Raw genomic sequence first — 14,505 nt, 5'->3', positions numbered from 1 at the left:
ACGCCTGATATGCTATAGAGAGTGTGGAGCGAGTTGGAGCATCGGGTTGATATTGCTCGTGTGTCTGGAGGGGGCCATATTGAACATCTCTGAACTTGTTTTTGAGTGAAAAAAAACCTTTTTAAATACTCTTTGTAATGATGTATAACAGAAGGTTATATTATGTTTCTTTCATTAAATACACATTTTTAAAGTTGTGGTATTCTTTTTGAATCACCCTGTATATGTAAAAACAAAGATGATGTGACTTACCGAACGAAAGCGCTGGCAGGTTGATAGACAGACAAACACACACACAAAATTCAAGCTTTCGCAACAAACTGTTGCCTCATCAGGAAAGAGGGGAAGGAGAGGGAGAGACGAAAGGATGTGGGTTTTAAGGGAGAGGGTAAGGAGTCATTCCAATTCCGGGAGCGGAAAGACTTACCTTAGGGGGAAAAAAGGACAGGTATACACTCGCACACACACACATATCCATCCACACATATACAGACACAAGCAGACATATTTAAAGACAAAGGGTTTGGGCAGAGATGTCAGTCGAGGCGGAACTGAAGAGGCAAAGATGATGTTGAACGACAGGTGAGGTATGAGTGGCGGCAACTTGAAATTAGCGGAGATTGAGGCCTGGTGGGTAACGGGAAGAGAGGATATATTGAAGAGCAAGTTCCCATCTCCGGAGTTCGGATAGGTTGGTGTTGGTGGGAAGTATCCAGATAACCCGGACGGTGTAACACTGTGCCAAGATGTGCTGGCCGTGCACCAAGGCATGTTTAGCCACAGGGTGATCCTCATTACCAACAAATACTGTCTGCCTGTGTCAATTCATGCGAATGGACAGTTTGTTGCTGGTCATTCCCACATAGAATGCATCACAGTGTAGGCAGGTCAGTTGGTAAATCACGTGGGTGCTTTCACATGTGGCTCTGCCTTTGATCGTGTACACCTTCCGGGTTACAGGACTGGAGTAGGTGGTGGTGGGAGGGTGCATGGGACAGGTTTTACACCGGGGGTGGTTACAAGGATAGGAACCAGAGGGTAGGGAAGGTGGTTTGGGGATTTCATAGGGATGAACTAACAGGTTACGAAGGTTAGGTGGACGGCGGAAAGACACTCTTGGTGGAGTGGGGAGGATTTCATGAAGGATGGATCTCATTTCAGGGCAGGATTTGAGGAAGTCGTATCCTTGCTGGAGAGCCACATTCAGAGTCTGGTCCAGTCCCGGAAGGTATCCTGTCACAAGTGGGGCACTTTTGTGGTCCTTCTGTGGGGGATTCTGGGTTCGAGGGGATGAGGAAGTGGCTCTGGTTATTTGCTTCTGTACCGGGTTGGGAGGGTAGTTGCGAGATGCGAAAGCTGTTGTCAGGTTGTTGGTGTAATGCTTCAGGGATTCCGGACTGGAGCAGATTCGTTTGCCACGAAGACCTAGGCTGTAGGGAAGGGACCGTTGGATGTGGAATGGGTGGCAGCTGTCATAATGCAGGTACTGTTGCTTGTTGGTGGGTTTGATGTGGACGGACGTGTGAAGCTGGCCATTGGACAGGTGGAGGTCAACGTCAAGGAAAGTGGCATGGGATTTGGAGTAGGACCAGGTGAATCTGATGGAACCAAAGGAATTGAGGTTGGAGAGGAAATTCTGAAGTTCTTCTTCACTGTGAGTCCAGATCATGAAGATGTCATCAATAAATCTGTACCAAACTTTGGGTTGGCAGGCCTGGGTAACCAAGAAGGCTTCCTCTAAGCGACCCATGAATAGGTTGGCGTACGAGGGGGCCATCCTGGTACCCATGGCTGTTCCCTTTAATTGTTGGTATGTCTGGCCTTCAAAAGTGAAGAAGTTGTGGGTCAAGATGAAGCTGGCTAAGGTGATGAGGAAAGAGGTTTTAGGTAGGGTGGCAGGTGATCGGCGTGAAAGGAAGTGCTCCATCACAGCGAGGCCCTGGACGTGCGGAATATTTGTGTATAAGGAAGTGGCATCAATGGTTACAAGGATGGTTTCCGGGGGTAACAGATTGGGTAAGGATTCCAGGCGTTCGAGAAAGTGGTTGGTGTCTTTGATGAAGGATGGGAGACTGCATGTAATGGGTTGAAGGTGTTGATCTACGTAGGCAGAGATACGTTCTGTGGGGGCCTGGTAACCAGCTTCAATGGGGCGGCCGGGATGATTGGGTTTGTGGATTTTAGGAAGAAGGTAGAAGGTAGGGGTGCGGGGTGTCGGTGGGGTCAGGAGGTTGATGGAGTCAGGTGAAAGGTTTTGCAGGGGGCCTAAGGTTCTGAGGATTCCTTGAAGCTCCACCTGGACATCGGGAATGGGGTTACCTTGGCAAACTTTGTATGTGGTGTTGTCTGAAAGCTGACGCAGTCCCTCAGCCACATACTCCCGACGATCAAGTACCACGGTCGTGGAACCCTTGTCCGCCGGAAGAATGACGATGGATCGGTCAGCCCTCAGATCACGGATAGCCTGGGCTTCAGCAGTGGTGATGTTGGTAGTAGGATTAAGGTTTTTTAAGAAGGATTGAGATGCAAGGCTGGAAGTCAGAAATTCCTGGAAGGTTTGGAGAGGGTGATTTTGAGGAAGAGGAGGTGGGTCCCGCTGCGACGGAGGACGGAACTGTTCCAGGCAGGGTTCAATTTGGATGGTGTCTTGGAGAGTTTGATCATTAGGAGTAGGATTAGGATCATTTTTCTTCGTGGCAAAGTGATATTTCCAGCAGAGAGTACGAGTGTAGGACAATAAATCTTTGACGAGGGCTGTTTGGTTGAATCTGGGAGTGGGGCTGAAGGTGAGGCCTTTGGATGGGCCAGAGGTTTCGGATTGGGAGAGAGGTTTGGAGGAAAGGTTAACTACTGAATTGGGGTGTTGTGGTTCCAGGTTGTGTTGATTGGAATTTTGAGGTTTTGGAGGGAGTGGAGCTGGAAGTGGGAGATTGAGTAGATGGGAGAGACTGGGTTGGTGTGCAATGAGAGGAGGTTGAGGTTTGCTGGAAAGGTTGTGAAGGGTGAGTGAGTTGCCTTTCCGGAGGTGGGAAACCAGGAGATTGGATAGTTTTTTGAGGTGGAGGGTGGCATGCTGTTCTAATTTACGGTTGGCCTGTAGGAGAATGCTCTGAACAGCCGGTGTGGATGTGGGAGAGGAAAGATTAAGGACTTTTATTAAGGATAGGAGTTGACGGGTATGTTCATTGGCTGAGTTGATGTGTAGGTGAAGGATTAGGTGGGTGAGGGCAGTGGATTGTTCAGTTTGGAACTGGTATAGGGACTGATGGAAAGAAGGGTTGCAACCAGAGATGGGAACTTGAAGTGTGAGGCCTTTGGGGGTAATGCCAAATGTCAGACAAGCCTGAGAAAATAGAATATGGGAGCGTAATCTGGCTAGGGCGAAGGCATGTTTGCGGAGGGAATGTAAATAAAACTTAATGGGGTCGTTTTGGGGGTGTTGTGAGGGTGACATGGTATTAGAAGGTGGAAAGTGTACATGAGGCTGATATGAAAACGAAAATAGAAATATATGGGGAGAGATAAAGGTGAACTGGAAAGTAACTGGAGATCTGGTGTGAAAAAAGGTGAGAAGGTGTTGGTTACAGCTGGGCTATGTTGGACTTGGGTTGGAAGACAACAATGTGCACAAAGGTTAGGTGGTTGTGTTGCCGCCAAAACGCGTTAAAGGACGGAGAAATTCGGGAAAATTTCGAAAAAACTGCATGTAATATATTAAAAGGAGTGGTTTTGTGGGGGCAGATTATGAAAATGAGGCTGACAATTGTCTGACGAGGAAATAATGACGTTAAAACCTGTGGGAAGCGGATAAAAATTATCAGTGATGTGGGAAAAACGGAAATGGAAATAAATCGAAAGTTATTAGAATTAGCCGAAATGTTTGTTTAAAAGGTGAAAGGAACTATTTCTGAACTAGAAATGGTGGATTTTATAGCAGCGGTAGTGTTGAAAGCGGTAAAAAAAATTTTTTTTGTTATGGTTTGGAACTGGGTTACGTATATATAGGCGGGATAAAATTGTATAGCAGATTACGGTAAAAAGGAGAAGGTGAATACAAAGTGAAACTACTGGCAAAAACAGAAAGAGAAAATAAGATGACAGAAAAGATTTCGAAATGCAACAGTGACAATAACAAACGTAATTGTTGGGTTCAAATTACTGATATCAATATAATAGAGGGAAACATTCCACGTGGGAAAAATATATGTAAAAACAAAGATGATGTGACTTACCGAACGAAAGCGCTGGCAGGTCGATAGACACACAAACAAACACAAACAAACACACAAAATTCAAGCTTTCGCAACAAACTGTTGCCTCATCAGGAAAGAGGGGAAGGAGAGGGAAAGACGAAAGGATGTGGGTTTTAAGGGAGAGGGTAAGGAGTCATTCCAATCCCGGGAGCGGAAAGACTTACCTTAGGGGGAAAAAAGGACAGGTATACACTCGCGCACACACACACACACACACACACACACATCCATCCACACATATACAGACACAAGCAGACATTTTTAAAGACAAAGGGTTTGGGCAGAGATGTCAGTCGAGGCGGAAGTGAAGAGGCAAAGATGTTGAATGACAGGTGAGGTATGAGTGGCAGCAACTTGAAATTAGCGGAGATTGAGGCCTGGTGGGTAACGGGAAGAGAGGATATATTGAAGAGCAAGTTCCCATCTCCGGAGTTAGGATAGGTTGGTGTTGGTGGGAAGTATCCAGATAACCCGGACGGTGTAACACTGTGCCAAGATGTGCTGGCCGTGCACCAAGGCATGTTTAGCCACAGGGTGATCCTCAATACCAACAAACACTGTCTACCTGTGTCCATTCATGCGAATGGACAGTTTGTTGCTGGTCATTCCCACATAGAATGCGTCACAGTGTAGGCAGGTCAGTTGGTAAATCACGTGGGTGCTTTCACACGTGGCTCTGCCTTTGATCGTGTACACCTTCCGGGTTACAGGACTGGAGTAGGTGGTGGTGGGAGGGTGCATGGGACAGGTTTTACACCGGGGGGCGGTTACAAGGATAGGAGCCAGACGGTAGGGAAGGTGGTTTGGGGATTTCATAGGGATGAACTAACAGGTTACGAAGGTTAGGTGGACGGCAGAAAGACACTCTTGGTGGAGTGGGGAAGATTTCATGAAATGAGATCCATCCTTCATGAAATCCTCCCCACTCCACCAAGAGTGTCTTTCCGCCGTGCACCTAACCTTCGTAATATCCTTTCTTTCAGGAGTGCTAGTTCTGCAAGGTTCGCAGGAGAGCTTCTGTAAAGTTTGGAAGGTAGGAGACGAGGCACTGGCAGAAGTAAAGCTGTGAGTACCGGGGGTAAGTCGTGCTTCAGTAGCTCAGATGGTATAGCACTTGCCCGCGGAAGGCGAAGGTCCCGAGTTCGAGTCTCGGTCGGGCACACAGTTTTAATCTGCCAGGAAGTTTCACATGTGACTCCTTTTTGTGGAGCTGTATTTAAAGACAAGATGTACATCAATAACTTCAAAACCATTGCTGAGCTGAAAACAGCCATTCAGGAGGTCATCGACAGCATCAATTTCCGACACTTCAGCGGGTCATGCAGAATTTTGCTATTCATCTGCACCACATCATCGCCAGTGATGGCAGGCATATCGAACTTGTCATAACCTAAATCTGAATATCTGTAGTGATGTTTACGTGTTGAATAAAGTGTGTGCATGCCGTCGTTTGTAACTAATTTACATTTTTTTCATATACTTCAGTAATTGTCACTCTGTATTTGCTGCTTTTCAATATTTCAATGAATTACTTTTCCATAACACAACTGCACCTAAAGTGATATCTTATGGAATAAATCATTTTGGAATCATTATTACATAATCCACAGCTTGTAAATCCAAAGGAAAAAGGGTACAGTTCTTCTGGGAAATAGGCCATGTGAGAATACATAAAATTCTTTTATTTGATGCAATAGCAAGCGAGACTTGAAAGAAAGAAAGTGTCGTGCTACAAATTGCCATTGCTATATACATTGTCACTTCACTGTCTTTGGAAAAGTTATGCCTGCAGAAAATTAGTGGCTTGCATTGGTTGCCATCAGTAAGCCAAAAAATCTTGCACTTTTGACCTAAAGATGTAAATGGTCTTCCCTATTTTTAGAGATGGTGGTACACTGACATGTTGCTTTCTCTTACAAGTAAATACACCCAGCATTCTCTCTCCTGATGATATTCCAGTTACTTTATCCATTTTGGTCTCATTAAAATGTTTTGCTTTCCATGACAAGAAAAAGAAACTGAAAGAATGTAATTATTAACTGTAGTTGCCTAGCACAGCATTAGCTGTTTTTCCACTATGCATTACACTTGAGAATGAATTGCTACATTATCACTGTATTGTTGAAGCTTTTGGGAGATGGAGCTTCTGCTTCAGCATATTTATTATGTTTCAAAATAATTTTGTTACATTTTGGGTTATTGAACATATTTTTGAGACTACTTCATGAAGACCTCAGCACAGTTGTATAAAAAAAATTAAAAAAAAAACTTTCTTTTTGAGTAGTGTCCTGTCTTGCTATTATAAGATACAGTTTGACAAATAAGAAGCATTACATATGATATATAAAGCTGTATTTCTTAAACTTCTTTGTATCAAAATATTATGGTCATTTTCAATGTGTGGAGTTATTGAATAAATTCAGTATCCTTAAATTTATGGAACTTCCTTTTCAGGCCATTAAGGAAAGGCTGTCAATGGAGTGTGATAGATCGCTGGCCAACTCATCCACTGTTAGTTAAGACAGTTGCTGAAAGAATTCGCACTGAGTTACGAGAATTTTCTCCTGATGAACAAAAAAATGTGATGATTTTATTTTCAGCACATTCACTTCCACTTAAGGTAATGCAACATTTGCACCATATAGCTGTATTTCCAGATTTCAGTGTATTAATCGTGATCCACAGATCGCATCAAGAAGGAGAAGCTTCTGTGATATTAAATAAATCAAAGCATACATAAACAAAAGAGAAGAAACTCAGAAACTTAATCTGTATATTTATTAACAAACAACTATCAGTATACCAACATAAACTGTCAGTACACCATATTCATAGAGGGACTAAAATCTGGAGGATGCAGTGTACTGATGACAGGCAGCTGGGTGTGGGACTAAATACTATTAAGTGGAAGCAGGGATCAGATAGGGCTACTCTCAGAAAATGTCTTTTGCTATTGAGGTGCAGAACAAGGGGTGGGTTTTATCAGTAATAACAAAATTAAAGATGAAATTGTTCTTTTTGAAGAAAACTTGGACAGAATAGCAAGAATATTAAAAATAATGTAAAAGATGCTTGTTGGTGAAGGAAGTAATAAAGGTAACAGTTAACATGTAGTTGAGTCATTGGTAGTTACATAAACAGGACTAAGAGTGTAGCTGATATTTTTTAATGAATCTTTCTTTGGAGACACCGGGACATTTGTAAAACACATGCATGCATACACACAGGTACACCTGCACTGCTACATTGCACTGGCACCATGCCTTAAAGGTTTGTATTGAGTGGAGTGAGCGAGGGGAGAAATTGTGTGCAGCGTGTTGGAGGGAAGGGTGACTAACAACTGGAAGAAAGGGGTAACAATTGCACAGGAAAAAGAAATTGGCCCCAGTGAGATGTGTCTGATCCCACCTACATAGATTACAACTCGTTATTCGTCTACCTGCTTACCAGACTGCCAGGTTTCAGTTCAACATTATTTAAACATTAAATTACCTCATTTTCCCTAATCTATGCAGTCCTCTTCCACACATGGTTTCCTATCATTGTTTCGTGATATTTACATGCCAATAATACCTACAGGGAAGTTTTTTGTCCATATAATTGTCTTGATCTGTAGCTTTTATGACGTCATGTGAGAAAAATGTGAATTACTTTTCAAATGGCTTATGTTTTTGAAATCCATGCTATTGGGCACAAAGGAAGTCATTCTGTTTAACATACCTCAGTACAAAGATTTTACAAGAGTTTAATGTTGATGATATTGGATGGTTGTTTCGTTAGTCACTTCTGCTACATGCTTTGTAGATGGGTATGGCTTGTGCTTCATCCAGCCACTGTGCATAATTCTTAGTATGAGGAACCTACAGTATGTTGCAGTTGAAGGGAAGCTAACTCGTCTGCAAATTCTTTACAGAACCTGATGAGTATTCCATCAGGCCCTACAGCTTTGTCCAGTTTTAGCAATTTTAGTTGTTTATCAGAACCACTGACACCAATGTCTGTATTACTCATCTTTGTAGTGATATGAGAATTAAAATTCACCAGAATGCTTGTATCTTCCTTAGTAAATGATTGTTTCAAAATAGAGTTCTGCTTTTACTTTTCTATCCCCAATTCTTATTTCTTTGTCGTGCATGGGTGTCTGGACAGTAACTATGGTACCACCGACAGCCCATACATGTGACTGAAATTTCTTTCAGTTTTGTGAGAGCTCTTTCGAGAAGATACTGCTACAATAGTTATTGAATGCTTTATGCATAGTCTTTTGACATCCAAATGCATTTCATTCAGCATCTCCATATTTATAGCCCTATCCATTGTAGTACACCTATTGTGCAGTGGTTGCTGTTTCTTTACAGAGTCAATATTGTGAGGGTCTTTCTGTGAGAATGGGAGAAAATGTTTATTCCACCATTACAGAATGACACTATAAATTGTTTATTTCTATTCTTCCAGGCATGATTTCAAAATCTCCTCTTGTGAGTATTTTTCTTCCGTAATCGACAAACACTGATCCCATTCCACATTCTGTCTCTTTGTATGAAGAATTTCATCCAGGATGTTACTTATGAAATGCTTACTATCTTACAAATCTAGTTAACCTTAATGCTGCAGCTGTGTGACACAATACCAAGAATTTCATCAATCATTTCCTTAGAAGAAATCTTAATTGGGTGCCAAATAGGCTGTGCTTGTTTGTTCCTTTATAAGCAGTATTGAACTCTGATGTAGAGCCCAGTGAACTGTCTTCGCATCTGTCTGAATCTGGGCCTCAGTCCATAATTTTATATGAAGCTTATTTATTTCTGCATAGTAGATTCTTTGTACAAAACATAATACTGACCATTTAGGACCACAGCCAACTAATACATTTTTGTTTCATCTGTACTGAAGTTACAACAAAATTAAACAATGGAAAGTCCAGGATGGAATAACAACATTATTGAAAGGATACGTTGCTAATCACCACAAGAGGAGGCACGGAGTCGCAGATAGGCACAATGAAACAGAATGCTATAAATGGTCAGCTTTCACATTACATAGTCTGAAAGCTGAACATTTAAAGCAATCTTTTCCATTGTGCCTGTCTGTGACTCAATGCCTTCTCTATGTAGTATCCTTTCCGTATTGAAGTTTCAACAAAATTGTCACAAGAATAGTTCTTACCCAACAGTTAACAGAACTGGACACAATTCTATTGAACGCACCAGTCCACACTCATATTTTATAACATGCCATTTTCATACCATAAATCACACTAAAAAAGCTCAGACTTTGTTTGCAGTAAGAAATGCAAGCATAGTTAATTATTTTTTTCTGTTTTCTCATGAATGAATTTTTATCAGTTTGTACATTAACATACAAGTGTTAATAACACTTTCATTATTTCTAGTGCTAGTGTGTTATGACTTGCATCTTCTAATCTTGTGTTTTATTCTGCTCTTCTCATAAGCTGATGATATGTATAGGGGGTGTAGCCTGACAAAGATGTTACAATTTATTGTAAAGATTCTGTGTGTATAACATTGTCTGTATCACTGCCTATTATATAAATAGTTCGTATACCTGTTTGTTTTTTCTTTTCAATTTCTGATTAACACTGAAACATTATTAGGTAATATTTTCCATTTGACATGAATGTATCACTATGCAACCACAGGCATGATAACTAAATCATTCTAGGGCTGAATTTGAGATGGTACAGTTGTTAAGAAAGTAGATGTACAATCAATAGAAACAATGTTAAAATTCCCATCCCTTACCCTAGATTTGGTATCTTCAAATCACTTGAGCAAGTGTTGGTACATTCCCTTTGAAAAGGGCGTGACCAGTTTCGTTGTTCATTCCAGTCTTAAGCTTCATCTGTAATGACCTCATTTTTGTTGATACACTAAACCTTAATCTTCTTTCCTTGCTTCATTCCCAGGGCTGAAAAAGGTTTTACAAAAGTACAGGGTGCTCATAAATTACTTATACAAAAAGTAACCTTCAGTTGTGAAAAAGGTAAACAACGGATAGAAATGTTTGATACAGCTCTGAATGCAGTACCTCATCAAATTTTATTTACAAATGTTCAATGTGGTTACCTTTTTAAATGCAGCATATGTCCCATCTGAAATCAGTTTCCTGCTAAATCCTATGAAGCAAGCCTTGATGTATGGTGGCAACTGCTTGCATCATCTGTTGTCGCAGCTCGTTAACTAACATTGTTAGTCAGAAATAAAACTTGAAGATATACTGAATTCAGTGCTGTATCAAACATTTGTGTAAAATCAAACAATGAAAAATCCAGGATGGACTGTAACAATATTATGAAACGGAAAGTTGCTACTCACCACATAGCGGAGATGCTGAGTCGCAGATAGGCCCAACAAAAAGACTCTCACGATCAAAGCTTTCGGCCGTTAAGGCATTCATCAACAATAGATCTTTCTCTCTCTCTCTCTCTCTCTCACACACACACACACACATACACACACACACACAAATGCAAACGCAACTCGCGCACACACAATGCAACTCGCGCACACACAACTGCAGTCTCAGGCAACTGAAACCACACTGCGAGCATCAGCACCAGTGCATAATTGGAGTGGTGACTGGGTGGGTGTGAGGAGGAGGCTGGGGTGGGAAGGGACAGTATGGTGGGGGTGCTGGACAGTGAAGTACTGCAGGTGAGATGGTGGGCTGGGGAGAGGGGGGAGGGGGGGGACTAGCAGAAAAGGGGAGAAATACAAAGACTGGGTGTGATGGTGGAATGATGGCTGCGTAGTTCTTGAGTGGGAATAGGGAAGTGGCTTTATGGGTGAGGACAGTGACTAGAGAAGGTTGAGGCCAGGAGGGTTACGGGAACGTAGGATGTATTGCAGGGAAAGTTACCACCTGCGCAATTCAGAAAAGCTGGTGTTGGTGAGAAGGATCCAGGTGGCACAGGCTGTGAAGCAGTCATTAAAATGAAGAATGTTGTGTTGCCCAACATGCTCAGCAAATGGGTGGTCTAGCTGTTTCTTGGCAACTCTGTCAATGTCCATTCATGTGAAGAGACAGCTTATTGGGTGTCGTGCTAATATAGAATAAAGTACAGTTGTTGCAGCTTAGCTTGTAGACCACATGACTGGTTTCACATGTAGCCCTGCCTTTGATGGGATAGGTGATGTTAGTGACCAGACTGAAGTAGGTGGTGGTGGGAGTATGTATGGGACAGGTCTTGCATCTAGATCTATTACAGGGGTATGAGCCATGAGGTAAGGCACTGGGGGCAGGAGATGTGTAAGGATGGATGAGTACATTCTGTAGGTTCGGTGGACTGCGGAATACCACTGTGGGAGGGGTGGGAAGGATAGTCAGCAGGACATTTCTCATTTCAGGGCATGATGAAAGGTAATCAAAACTCTGGTGGAGAATGCAATTCAGTTGCTCCAGTCCTCGGTGGTACTGAGTTATGAGAGGAATGCTCCTCTGTGGCTGGACAGTGGGACTTTGGGAGGTGGTGGGAGACTGGAAAGATAAGGCATGGGAGATTTCTGTAAGTTATTTACCCTTTTCACAATTAAAGCCTACTTTTGTGTAACTAATTTATAAATATCTTGTGCTTTGACCATAGCAAATGAGAAAGAGGAAATTTATTGTATCTTGACCAACAGATTGTATGCCAGTGTCCTGGGGTATATCCAAAAGCTCTAGTGTCTCACAGAAAGACTGTTAGTAGACAGTTGTCCAGTGGATAAAAACTTTATGCCTATTGTGTTGCCCACATTGTGTTATTTGAAATTCATTAAGAAAGGTTTTAGAGTGGTGCAAGTGAAAAAAGTTTTATAGTTTATGTACTGAACTACTCTTCGAGTTCATCCAATTAAGGTGACTCATGTCTCTGTAACTCAACGATCCCAAAGCTTTGACAACAGCATTATTGGTATTCCAACAAAGACAAAATGAAAAATTTTCTTTCCTAATGTTGCAGGCTGTGAACCGCGGAGATCCATATCCATCAGAAGTTGGTGCAACTGTACAAGCTGTTATGAATGAGCTGGGTTACTGCAACCCTTTTAATTTGGTATGGCAGTCCAAAGTTGGACCATTGCCATGGCTTGCGCCATTTACTGATGATGCTCTAAAAGGTAACACTATTTTTTAAGTATAACTAAGTTCACCATCATTTCAAATGGGTAACATGTAAGATTTTAGATGTTGTAAAGGAAATGATCTTTCCAAACTGATAGTGAAATTCACTTGATAGCCAATTAACTTTAATATATTTAATCTGGACTACATCAGTGACTTATTTAATCTTAACTACCTAACTTTCATTACTTGGCATTGATCGGTACACTTCTGGAATTCAGCTCTGACAGAGTATGTTTTTCTCTTAAAGATTAAAAGACATCAAAAATTGTTGAATGTGTGACTAATCCACATAGTTTAAGAAATGTCAGAATGTCATTTATATTTATCTGATAATATACATTTCTTAAATTATACTTAAAATTTGTGACCAAATTTCAAAATACAACACCTTTATCATCTAGGCTGATTGTGTTGTTGCAAAGGGCATCAAGAGGTATTGTTATAAATTACTTTAAGGGTGGCTGAAACCTGACAATAGAGTTTAGATGCATAAGCAGCATAACATTATCAGACTATTTCACTTGAGGTGCACTCAATAAAAGAATACTGATTTATTATCACTTTTTTTAACAGTGAAAATGAAAATATAAAGAAACTTACAGAAGAATAATGATTTTGTATGGGGATATGTGTTTGTCAAAGCAGCAAGGGGGAAAACAGACGAGGAATTAATGCTCCTTATCCAAGCCAAAGATTTATGCAAAATCGGCCACGGTGATGGCCAGTTGCTCAGTGATATTGAATTAAACTGAAGCAATAAAACATTCATCATAGTCCAGTACACCACAGTACAAAGTCTCTGCAAGTTTTACGTTGTTGGGATGTTGTAACTGGGCGTTACAATCAATTCAGCTCAAACATCCATGGTAGCAGAAAATGTATTTCTACTACGGTTCACTAAATAGGGAGCAGGGTCTGTACACACACTAGTCACCGGCAGCTGGTGCTCATTTTCATTGGCGGGGCCCAGAAAAAAGTTAATAAACTTTCTAACAGAATTGCTCTGAATATTTTTATATAACTTCCATTTATGTCTTATGGCTTAAAAAAGATTAGAAAAATTGTAAGTATGGTAATTATATATTTATAAATGTGTGCCTAACTCAAAAAATACTATACCTAATAACAACATTTGTATGTGTAATTTTGTAGTTGGTTGACGTACACCTAACCCCCTTGATTTCTAGCTTCTCTTCCGTACTTAGTACAGTAAAGGGTATTTTTAGCAAACATTCTACTTTATTTATTTTAAAAACAATGCAAGAATATACAAGTTTCAATGATATTGCTCCACAACGGAACACTACTGACAGATGGGCCCAATTGCAATTTGCAACATTTCCCCCATGAATGGCAATAGAGTTGGGGGGAGGAGGTTAGAATGCAGGACTTAACATACATAATTTTGGTTATGTGTCAACAGTGCATGTTGTTCATACGGCTGCTGTCTATGCAGCTAGCCCATTTCAACAATGGATTTTTTACTTTTACTTCTCTACTGTATTGTAGGACCTCAAAGGTTAGCCACTGGATGTTGAGGCAAATAATATGCTATTTAATGGTAGGCTTCCTATTTTTGCCAATTCAGCCAACTAAGGAGTGGAGTGAAACTGTTTAAGCTAGATTGCTTCAAAATATTGACAGAATAATAAGTGAAACGGGAAATGTATATGACATATAACACATCATGTCAACTCAGTTTAATTTCCTGCCAGGAAACTGTTCAACAATAGTTCTACATCTTAATTTGAGATATGTGCAGCCAAAAATAACATAAACATAGATACAGCAGAGATAATTAATGAAATAGCTGGTTTCAAATTCCAGTAGAAAGAACTGATGAAGAGCAAAAAACGGATTGCCATTTGGATATTTTGAATTTATTTTGTTTCTGATTCACAGGTTACAAGATGCTGATGCAAACATCGAAATAACATTGAGGATATGTATGACAGTTATCTAAATTCAATACATAAAGGGAGGTGAAAATATAATAGTCACCTGAGACTGGAATGCGATTGTAAGGGAAGGAATAGAAGAAAGGGTTATGGGAAAACATGGGCTTGATACTAGGAATGAGGGAGGAGAAAGACTAATTGACTTCTGCAATAAATTTCAGCTAGTAATA

At 40.9% G+C, this 14,505-nt stretch overlaps 1 protein-coding gene across 1 annotated transcript in view; it reads left to right on the top strand.

Moving 5' to 3' along the window:
• LOC126260060 (ferrochelatase, mitochondrial) overlaps positions 1 to 14,505 on the top strand; it is a 63,113-nt gene that overhangs the window by 35,480 nt on the left and 13,128 nt on the right. Inside the window, exons 6-7 of the mRNA XM_049957251.1 lie at positions 6,708 to 6,873; positions 12,214 to 12,370. Of these exons, the coding sequence (XP_049813208.1) occupies positions 6,708 to 6,873; positions 12,214 to 12,370 (323 nt within the window). The remainder of the gene's footprint in view (positions 1 to 6,707; positions 6,874 to 12,213; positions 12,371 to 14,505) is intronic.

The sequence above is a fragment of the Schistocerca nitens genome, chromosome 5 (genome assembly GCF_023898315.1).
Source record: "Schistocerca nitens isolate TAMUIC-IGC-003100 chromosome 5, iqSchNite1.1, whole genome shotgun sequence".
In the NCBI taxonomy this organism is placed as follows: domain Eukaryota; kingdom Metazoa; phylum Arthropoda; class Insecta; order Orthoptera; family Acrididae; genus Schistocerca; species Schistocerca nitens.
Note: the sequence above shows the minus strand (reverse complement) of the source record. Positions and strands in the feature narration are given on the sequence as shown.